The sequence below is a fragment of the Lipophrys pholis genome (genome assembly GCF_963383615.2).
Source record: "Lipophrys pholis genome assembly, chromosome: 17".
Classification (NCBI taxonomy): Eukaryota; Metazoa; Chordata; class Actinopteri; order Blenniiformes; family Blenniidae; genus Lipophrys; species Lipophrys pholis.
In genome coordinates, this window is record NC_137643.1 from 18,758,700 (window position 1) to 18,768,253 (window position 9,554).

Genomic DNA, 9,554 nt, shown 5'->3' on the forward strand with positions numbered 1-9,554 from the left:
GGCTTTAGTGTGTGTGTGTGTAAGTAGCACAGCGTCACAAGCTGCAGGCTGGATGGAAGTTTGATGTCCTACTTTAACTTTATATAACTTTAGATGAAATAGGGCCACCAGTTTTTGAGGTGACTTTCAGTCAGGATGTTGGTGCAGTGGTTTTCTCCGCCAGTTTAAAGGTCATTAGACAGAACCTTCCGGAGCGTGCTGCTCTGAAGAGGAGGGTGAATGAGGACAGGACGGACCGGCACCATAAAAAGGTTTTTTTTTATTGATTGGACTGTACAGACGTGCTCTAGCGGTAGCGGTGCAGCTGCAGGGTGTTGCGCCTCTTCCAGGCGGCACGTCGTGACCCTCCGATGGTCAGGTGGAACTTGTGGCCCTTGCCCAGGCCGCGGCTCTTCTTGCCTGCCGACGTCAGGCCACGCATCTCCCTGTGCTTGTGCACGGCCCGGGTGATCCATTGGGTGTCCGGGTTGCGGCGGACGGCCTTGTGGAAGGGGTCGACCAGGATCACCTCGAAGAACTTGTAGGTGGAGTCCTCGCCCACCCAGTAGGAGCTGAGCACTCGCAGAGCGCCGCAGTGGCGGCCTGCACGCTCCTGGAACAGACAGAGGACAAAGAGAGGTGAAGTCTGTGAGTAACATCACTGCTGACACAGAATCTGAACTCTGGCGACACCCAGTGGAAACAAGACGGAACTTCAACACACTTAGCTCAAGCAGGACGAGGAGACTAAACATTTATGGGGTTTCTAGAAAATATTCTCATCAAAACAGGAAATGATACAAAGGGCCAAGTTTAGTACAATTTATCATCACAACACATTTCAAATATTGGACTCGAAGCAATTTGAAGCTTCACAAATGTCAACCACCACAACATTTTAAAAGCTACTCAAGCTTGCAGTTGGAGGTGTAACGTTCAGCATCCCTTCATCGAGTTCAGAAAACCTTCCAGAAACTTCCTGAAGCGTTTAAAGCTTCATTAATAAGCGAAGCAGGTGTTTGAGCTCACGGTGGTGATCAACGGTTTTCTTCTCAGACCTTCATGTTAAACTATCCTGAGCGTGGCGAGCCGGCAGCCGCTGCAGGTAAACATCCAACGTGCTGCTTCATGCGTCTGTGGAGTGATTATGAGACGAAACGCTGCCTGGGTTGTATTTTCTACAACATTCAGATGAGAGGACTGAAAACATCTACGATTGACATCGACTCCAAAAGTCCCAAGAGCTGCTTTTATAAACGGAGGAACCTGGACACAGTTTGAACGGTTTCTCAATTTTCTCGATTAGAATTTTGTGTTAAAGATCCACTTCCAGGACTTCTGGTCTCTGGTCCCGTTCAGACGTGGCATTAATGATGATCCGATCACGTGGCGAGCTCACGCAGATGGTTAACACGGGTCTGTATCGTAGGTTTCAGGCGAACCCCTTGAGCTCAGATTGTGTCACTAAATCTACATCACTTCAGTTGTGATACGAGTCTTCCACCTTGTGCTGGACGCTTCCTCTGCTCAGGACGCTGCAGAACTCCAGACAGACGTTCATGCTTCCCCGAGTTTCCTTATAAAGACCGCATGGCTCAGACCAGCGCATTCTGGTAAATAGAAACACGGCGAACACCGATGACGTTATGCGTTTCCCTGCGATGCCTCAGTGGTCAGATGCTCCCTGAACACCCGGGGAAGTGTTTTGGTTTCAGAATCATCTTCAGGGCAACAAACTTCCCGTTGCTTTTAAATCGGAGCCTAAATCACTATTTAAAAGGTTTTTTTGTTTATTTTAAAAAGAAACAATGGATTTTACTTAAATTTATCTGAATAAACTTTGTGCTTTTTTCTGTTTTGTTTTTTTAAACCGCCTTGCTTTAAAGTATTTCCTTTCTTCCCTTGTACAGCTCTGGATTGTGTCTGAATGCTGCTCTATGAACTCGCCTCGTTCTCACACGTAAACACAATTTAAATCACCAACCTTAGTGATTTACCCTCAGTTTTGTTAGGATGGTGAAATCTTCCGTCGTGATAGTGAAGACGGAATTTGTGAAGAAGCGCCTGGTCACACTTCCTTCATTAAAACCGTCTGATAGTCGTTTTTGAAATTTTCCCCATTTCAAATGAGCTACAACCAAATTTCCAGTGTGAATTCCAACCACTGTTGGCTCGTGGCGACTCTTCCTGAGCTAAACCTGAAGAATCAGACGCTTTGACGTTTCCTCAAACACCTCACAGCCTGGAGGAGCTGCTCACGTCACGACACAACGGCTTGTTACTGGGGAAAATACGAATTAACATTATATCGACTACTTTATAAAAGTAGAGAGGAACGAGCTCCCCGAGAATGTCTACATCCAAGATCCAGAAAAAGAGGATTACTTAAGTACGGTTATTCAGTTTAAACCTGTAAACAGCAAAAGCATCAAGTAATCCTGACAGACGGCTGCTGGGACGCAACACTTAGGCTAGATTATGTTGAAGGTCTGAGAAGAAAACAGCTCATCTCCATCATGAGCTAATACATCAGCTTTAAAGGCTTCAGGAAGTTTCTGGAAGATGTTGAGTCTGAACACTCTGCAGAGTGTTAAGTACTGAACTCCAGTCCTGCAGGGAGCAAGAGGCCCTCGACTCCAGCAGCTCTACAGTCTGATGGAGTTTTTGTGAATACAGGCTTATAAAGGATCTGTATACATTTCAGGAACATTTTTACAATAAATCAGCTAAACATAAAGTTCTCTCATCCAGTTAATCCAAAGTTTGACAGCCTTCTGAAGAACTCATCAACCCCTTTGTTGTTTGTCTCTAAGGAGCCACTATCCTGCACGGTTTCTATACGTTCCTGATTTAACAGTCCATTCCCAGGCTTCTGCTGAGCTCGACGTCTCATTCAGGTATCAGAGCCGGAGGACACGAGGATAACGGGCCCAGAGGACCAGGGAGGAAGAAAAGGATGTAAACAAGCCACAAAATAAAACAAAACACCCAGTGGAGAAGGACGTACCTCAGCGGTGGACTGCAGGCTGCGGGCGAACTTGATCTGGTTGACTCCGTGGTGCACCGGCTTGCCATAGGTGGCGCCCTTGGGCACGGGGCGTTTGCGACCTCCACGGCGAACGCGGACACGGTAGACTACGTATCCTGCATTGAGAAGGAAGCGCGATCAGCACAGCCGGGAGACAAACGGGGAACAACGAGATGACGGCGCCGGGCGGTTCACTCACCCTGCTTGGCCTTGTAGCCCAGCCGGCGAGCCTTGTCGGGCCGGGTGGGTCGAGGGGCGCGGTGCAGGTTGGACAGCTGACGGTACTGCCAGCAGCGCACACGCAGCAGGAAGCGCATCACATCCGACTGCTTCTTCCTCCACAGCTCCTGCATATACCGATACGCTCCCATGGTGACTTATCTGAGGACGAGACAGGAGACATTAAGATGACATCTTAAACCTGAGACTCATTAGTAAAGAACTGCAAGAGTACGCAATATTAAAGGTTTTAATCTGACCAGAATTTCAGTTTTTAACATTCACTGTGGACATTAGAAGGGGAAAAAAAAGCATGCAAAATAACACTGGACACACATCTCTATATGAAAGAGAAGTAGGAGCAATCTACAAAACTACAAACACAATACAACTGGTTTGAATTAGACTTAAATAATCTTACATTTAATCGAAGTTATTTCTTAAAAGAAAACCCTGCATTCTTTAACTTGAACTCACTTTAAGTGAGGTTTGCCAGAATGCTGGAATGTAACATGAGTATAATGAAGGCAAAGCAACAGATTTAAACCAAATAACTGCATAAAGTGAAGTTGAGAAGTTTTAATGAATTCCGTTGAACCATGCTCCTCAATGGGAAAACATCTAGCATGCTAATTTTAGCAGAATGCCCTCACGAATGCTTCCAGAGCAACGTTTATATTTTCTAATTCAGAAAACGCTAATATCATAGCAGAATGCACCAGTTTAACACGTGTCGGACGCAAACTGTGACTTTAAATCAAATGGAAACCCTTAAGAGACGTTAGCCTGCTGAAGCTAAACAGCTAACCCACAGCAGCGGTAAAATAAAGCTCCGATCTCCGCTTCTAAACACGGTAACCGCGAAATAACGACCCGACGCAGACATTCAAAGACCGTTCTGTCTGTCGGGTGAGTGGATGATGCGGATGAACCACTGAAAATGAGGATTTTAATGGATGACTGTTGGTCTAAAATAGAGAGAAACTCGCTTACATGATGGCGAACCAGCCGGAAAGAGAGAGCGCACGTTCCCAGAATGCCTTATTGCAGCGACGGCTTTGCGTCAGAGCCGCTGAGGATCATGGGAAATGTAGTCTTCATTCTTTAGGACCAAAAAAGCGACAAAATTGATATTATTTTTTATTAATCCAATTACCCTTCTATGTTTCCCTTCTACAACAATAGTTCCTCGTTTTGCTTGATGAGTTTAAGCAAGAATTTAAGTTTACAAGTTCAACAACCTGAACAAGAACAGCAAGAATAAGAACATTCAATTACACAGAGAAAATAATTACTGTGTGTGTGTGTGTGTGTGTGTGTGTGTGTGTGTGTGTGTGTGTGTGTGTGTGTGTGTGTGTAAAAACATTACCCCTCCAAAAACAAAAAAGCATATTCTCTCCAAGTTTGAGCTAATATGCATATGTGCATGAGTGAAGAGTTTCGTCAGCGATTAATAAAGTATGTGTATTTTATTCCTTTCTAGTAAATTATGTGTGAGAATAAATACACAAAGACAATTATTAGACATCATTACAATCACTAATACTACTATTACTACTATTGCTACTACTACTACTACTAATAATGCATTTTCAATTAACCAATTTTTACAAAAGCTGTTAAATTTAAATTTGACATTATTCACCAATTGGATTTACAAATCAAACCTTTTCTTTCTTTGTTTCTTTAATGGTATCTAGTATTAATATTTTTTTTTAAATTTGTTGTACGTATACGCGAATGTCTTTGTTTATTTAGTCTTTTTTCAACTTTAAAAAAAAAAGAGTCTCGTTACTTTGTGAACTCTCGCGAGATTAACAGGCTTTGAATCGCGCATGCGCCGTGAGTGCAGAACATTAGCATGTCAGCAAAATAGCCGGGCAGAATGGGAGCTGCTGTCGTGTTTCTGCATTTATGATCTTGACAAGATAGTTTTCCACCTGCGTCGGGTACGTAACATTAATTCATTGTTGGACGAGGAGAATGTTTCTCCTTTGGCTTTTTCTGGTGTTTACAAAACGCTGCGGCTAACATGTTAGCTCTGTCGCTGTAGAGGCTAAAAACAAATCAGTGTCTCAGCATTCAGAGCAGAAAGAGCCAACTGAGAGGAGGTTTCCAGGCGTTTTAGAGGAGTCTGGTGTGTTTGGAGATGTTTAAGAGGAGTCCGGATCTCTTGAGAGAAATGTCCTGTTAATCTCCTGCAGGTTTGAAATGGGAAAAGGCTGTAAAGTGGTGGTTTGTGGTCAAGCTGCGGTGGGAAAAACTGCCATTCTGGAGCAGCTGCTCTACGGAAATCACACTGTCGGTGAGTAACTCAGTTCCATTTCTTATAGCACCGTTCTGGGGCACTGTTATAGAGGAAAACCAACCATTACACACGAGCAAGCAAAGGAGATGGTCAAAAGGAAAAAGTCGCATAGCCTTATTAAACCTGCAAGAACCAGACTCAAGAGGTTGAGACCTTCTGTAGAACGAACTAATGTAGGCTAGACCTGGGGTACGTCCGAATTGTCCCTCCTATCTCCTTATCTATCGACTTGTCCTTAACCCCGGAAGGGTTTTTATGTGGCGGCCATGATAAGGACTGTCCGAATTCTCAATCAGCAAAGGAAAGGAGGCTCGTTGCTCCCTTCAGAGCCTCCTTTAGCTTAGGAGCCACTGAGGCGAGCTCATGCTGCCCCACAATTCCTTGCAGCAACAACATTTAAAGGGACCCAGTCACCCAAGCGTTCAGGGAAACTCATGGTGTTGGAAAAAGGGAGCAGATCATGTAAGTTACCAAAGCAGTAATCTGCATTGAACAACTTTAAATCATATAAAACCCAAATGCGCTTTTCGGAGTGCATTTTCGGAAAATTGTAGTTCTTTCCCCATCATGGCGGACTTTCACTAACTCCTTCAGGAAGCCTTCTAACACCTTTCCTTAACCCTGTGACGTCATCCACGGGGTTAAGGTAAAGTCCATAGATGAGAAGATAGGAGGGACATTTCGTATGTACCCTTGGCTAAATGTGGCTAATGGGGCTAAAGGTGGCTAATATGGCCAAATTGCGGCTAATGGTATGAAGACAAGTATTTTCTTCTCTTTGACCCCCGGGGTGTGACCGGCCCTGAAAGGCTCCAATCTGGCCCAAAGAACAACCAAGCAAATTGTACAAATCACCAAAAAAAAAGACTTTTTAACAGTTCTTTTAAGAGTAGTGGACATTGGAGACCACCGAGGCTCAACATGATGCTCTGAACATGAAAGCATGCTACCTCACTGCTAGCAGAATAGCATTAGCCTCAATGTCTTTTGCACGTTTTCTGTACTTTGCACCACAAAGTATTTATATTGGAGTTGCAGTAAGTTAGCGTGGGTGATCTTGCGATATCCCTCCCTCTGGCTCTACGGGTTTACGTTAGTGGAGGATGTTCCCTCATGGTTCAGGCTCGGAGTCCAGCGGGACGCAGGAGGATGTGTACGTGGCCTCGGTGGAGACGGACCGCGGCGTGCGGGAGCAGCTGAGGCTTTACGACACCCGGGGCCTGCAGGATGGACTGGAGCTGCCCAGACACTACCTCTCTGTGGCCGACGGCTTCGTGCTCGTCTACAGCGTGGACAGTCTGGAGTCCTTCAGAAGGCTGGACGCTCTGAAGAAGGAGATCGACCGCTCCAGGGACAAGAAGGAGGTGAGGTCCAGGGACAAGGAGGAGCTGAGGCAGTGTGAGGCTCAGGACTTTAGCAAAGCGCTCACAGAAATGGTTCAAAGAAGCAGGATTGATTCAAGTAAATATTGTCAAACAACATTATATGTTTTTTAGGTTGTTTTCTTTATGTTGTTTCGTAGCTCCAAATGTTTTAAAATTAATCTAAAACGACTAAAATAGCAAAATGTGGCTAAATGTCGTCTCACATGGAAAAACGTCGTGTAGCGTGGCTAGACGTCGTGTAGCGTGGCTAGACGTCGTGTAGCGTCCAATCCATGAAAAGCCCCAGGTACCATCTGAACCCTCAACCCAGCCCGGTGTGCTGTCGCTCTCCTCCAGGTGGCGCTGGTGGTTCTAGGGAACAAGAGCGACCTGCGGGAGCGCCGTCAGGTGGAGGCGGAGGCGGCGCAGCAGTGGGCTCGCAGCGAGAAAGTGAAGCTGTGGGAGGTGAGCGTCACGGAGCGCTCCTCGCTCATCGAGCCCTTCACGCAGCTCACCAGTCGCCTCACGCAGCCGCAGAGCAAGTCCAGCTTCCCCCTGCCCGGGCGCAAAAGCAAGGGCACAGCGGGCAATGACGTCTGAGGCCCCGCCCCCTACATACCACGCCCCTTCAGGCTCTTTAGATCTCAGCTCTCCAACTTCTTTGACTCCTGTCTCCTGTCCCCTCCCACACTTGAAGAAGAGGCTCCATGAATTCCAGGATGTGCTGCTCTTTACCGTATTCTCTGGACTATAAGTCACAATGTGGGTTAAATTACCGACTAAAGAAGGCTTCTTTTCTACGATAACTTTGAGCATGACGTTTTCTGCTGCCGGTTTTCATCTTGTGGCAATAAAAAGATCAAATGTGACTTATATTCTGGGAAATACGGTAATTACACCGCTAAGCTAATGTAGCATTGATGCAACTTAACCTCCCCTGAAGTGGTAAAATCCAAACATTTCCTTGGCGTGTGTCACGTTGGTTCGTGGATACAGAAATGAGAAGCCTATTAATTGATCAATGCACTTTCTTTAGAATCAAGCAAATTTTCGTTTGTTTCACGAAGCTCAGAAGCCGTAAAGTTGGAAAATTCCCTCTTCAAAGTTTGGACATTTCCCAACTGATGAAGTTTGGATGTTCTAAATTCCTCCTGCACTTTTCATTTCTTGGTAAAGCTCTGAAGTTTGGGGAATTTCCCATTTTGATGGGTGTTTTTCTCCTTTTAATTATTGAATCAGCATAAATCCAGATTTTACTTCAAATATTCAATATTTAATGAGAAGATCTTGTGATTTAAGCTGAATAAAAAGCTAACTTTGATTCATGTTTGTAGAAAAAGGATTAGACCATTAGACATTTCACGATTATTGAAGTTGTATGTTTGTTTTGAATTTTGTGAAGATATTACTGTATTTACTGGACTAGAAGTCAAATCTGACAAACGACACAATCCAGGTTTAGCCGTCTCCAGAAACTTTGGTGATATTGTAATACAGAGACATCTAGTGGCCAAAGGTGAGATGTATCGATATTAAATTACTTGTTTGCCAGAAAGCCAAATAATCAGAAGTTTGGCTTCTAGTCTGGAAAATGTAGTAAAGTAAATATAACCCGTTTCTTTTCTCTTTGACACAAAGGAAAACGTTAGAAATTCTCTCAAACCGTGTCTGTAAAGGTTGTGGTGTGAAACACGGAGGCCAAACCTCCAGAATGAAATCGTACGTTATAATTTCAGTGCTAATGTGCCTCCTTTTATTTAGCGTTAGCGTCCAACTAACCATTCTCAACTGCATGTTTCTCATCATGGACCAGATTATGAGGGCAATGTAAAAACTGAATCATTTAGGTCGTAGTTAAAATCTTTGTCGTGTTAGAGATGCTCAAGTGAAAATACAATTAAAAAAGGAATCAGTTCACGGAAATTTCTTTTAAGTTCTAAGAAATCGGCATCACAATGTAGCGAATCTTCGTATATTAACATTAAGCTGGAACATTTCAACGCAATAACGTTTAGCGAGTTCTTGCGTAGCGACTTCCTCAGCTGAACTTCACACGTCTGTCACCTGGTCGTAGCTTTGTAATCAGCTGAGAGTGAAGTTTGTGGGTCTGGAAAATAAAACGAGAATGTCTTGAATGTTCCTTCGTCAGGACTTAAAGTTCTGCTGCAATAATTCTTCCTGTCGGTACTTTGATCAGCTCGCTGCGAGCTAACGCTGCGCGTCACTAACACTGCGAGCTAACGCTGCGGTTGCTCACGCTGCGCGTTAACGCTAACGCCGCATGTCACTAACGCTGTGCATTGCTGTCGCTGCGCATTGCTAATGCTGCGGTCGCTGTCTCTGCTGTGAGCTTACGCTGCTTGTCGCTAACACTGCGTGTTGCTAATGCTGCGAGCCAACACTGTGCGTCGCAAATGCTGTGCGTCGCAAACGTGCGCTAACACGACGCATCACTAACGCTGCGCATCGCTAACGGTAGCAAAAGTGTGTTTGGGAGGAAGATATTTATTTTGTAACTAATTTATTTTTGTCACTTTAACGTTCCTCTGTTGGGCGAAGAGCCGCCAGCTTCCTGTGACGTTGTCGTGGCGCCAACGTGTGACGTGCTGCTTGTAGAAGTCTTGAAATGCACTGAATGAAATAAAATGATGGAACC

The 9,554-nt window shown here is 44.9% G+C and overlaps 2 protein-coding genes across 2 annotated transcripts; one reads left to right on the plus strand and one right to left on the minus strand.

Annotated features, from left to right (window-relative positions):
- Nucleotides 1-239: 239 nt before the first annotated feature.
- On the minus strand, nt 240-4,291 carry rpl15 (ribosomal protein L15). The gene is made up of 4 exons (XM_080485579.1): nt 4,220-4,291; nt 3,207-3,388; nt 2,987-3,123; nt 240-592 (listed from the first exon to the last, which is right to left on the minus strand). Exons 2-4 carry the CDS (start codon nt 3,376-3,378, stop codon nt 287-289), a joined length of 615 nt encoding a protein of 204 aa, XP_080341705.1. The 5' UTR covers nt 3,379-3,388; nt 4,220-4,291; the 3' UTR covers nt 240-286.
- A 754-nt stretch (nt 4,292-5,045) lies between these two features.
- Nucleotides 5,046-9,554, plus strand: nkiras1 (NFKB inhibitor interacting Ras-like 1). The gene is made up of 4 exons (XM_080485691.1): nt 5,046-5,175; nt 5,431-5,531; nt 6,657-6,898; nt 7,256-9,554. Exons 2-4 carry the CDS (start codon nt 5,438-5,440, stop codon nt 7,496-7,498), a joined length of 579 nt encoding a protein of 192 aa, XP_080341817.1. The 5' UTR covers nt 5,046-5,175; nt 5,431-5,437; the 3' UTR covers nt 7,499-9,554.

Excerpts from the sequence above, each read along its gene's own strand:
- rpl15 (XM_080485579.1), bottom strand. The coding sequence starts at position 3,378 with ATGGGAGCGTATCGGTATATGCAGGAGCTGTGGAGGAAGAAGCAGTCG. Across the intron at positions 3,124-3,206 it reads GGGCTACAAGGCCAAGCAGG|GATACGTAGTCTACCGTGTC; the intron begins GTGAGTGAACCG and ends TTCTCAATGCAG. Across the intron at positions 593-2,986 it reads GCCTGCAGTCCACCGCTGAG|GAGCGTGCAGGCCGCCACTG; the intron begins GTACGTCCTTCT and ends TGTCTGTTCCAG.
- nkiras1 (XM_080485691.1), top strand. The coding sequence starts at position 5,438 with ATGGGAAAAGGCTGTAAAGTGGTGGTTTGTGGTCAAGCTGCGGTGGGA. Across the intron at positions 5,532-6,656 it reads CTACGGAAATCACACTGTCG|GCTCGGAGTCCAGCGGGACG; the intron begins GTGAGTAACTCA and ends CTCATGGTTCAG. Across the intron at positions 6,899-7,255 it reads GCTCCAGGGACAAGAAGGAG|GTGGCGCTGGTGGTTCTAGG; the intron begins GTGAGGTCCAGG and ends GCTCTCCTCCAG.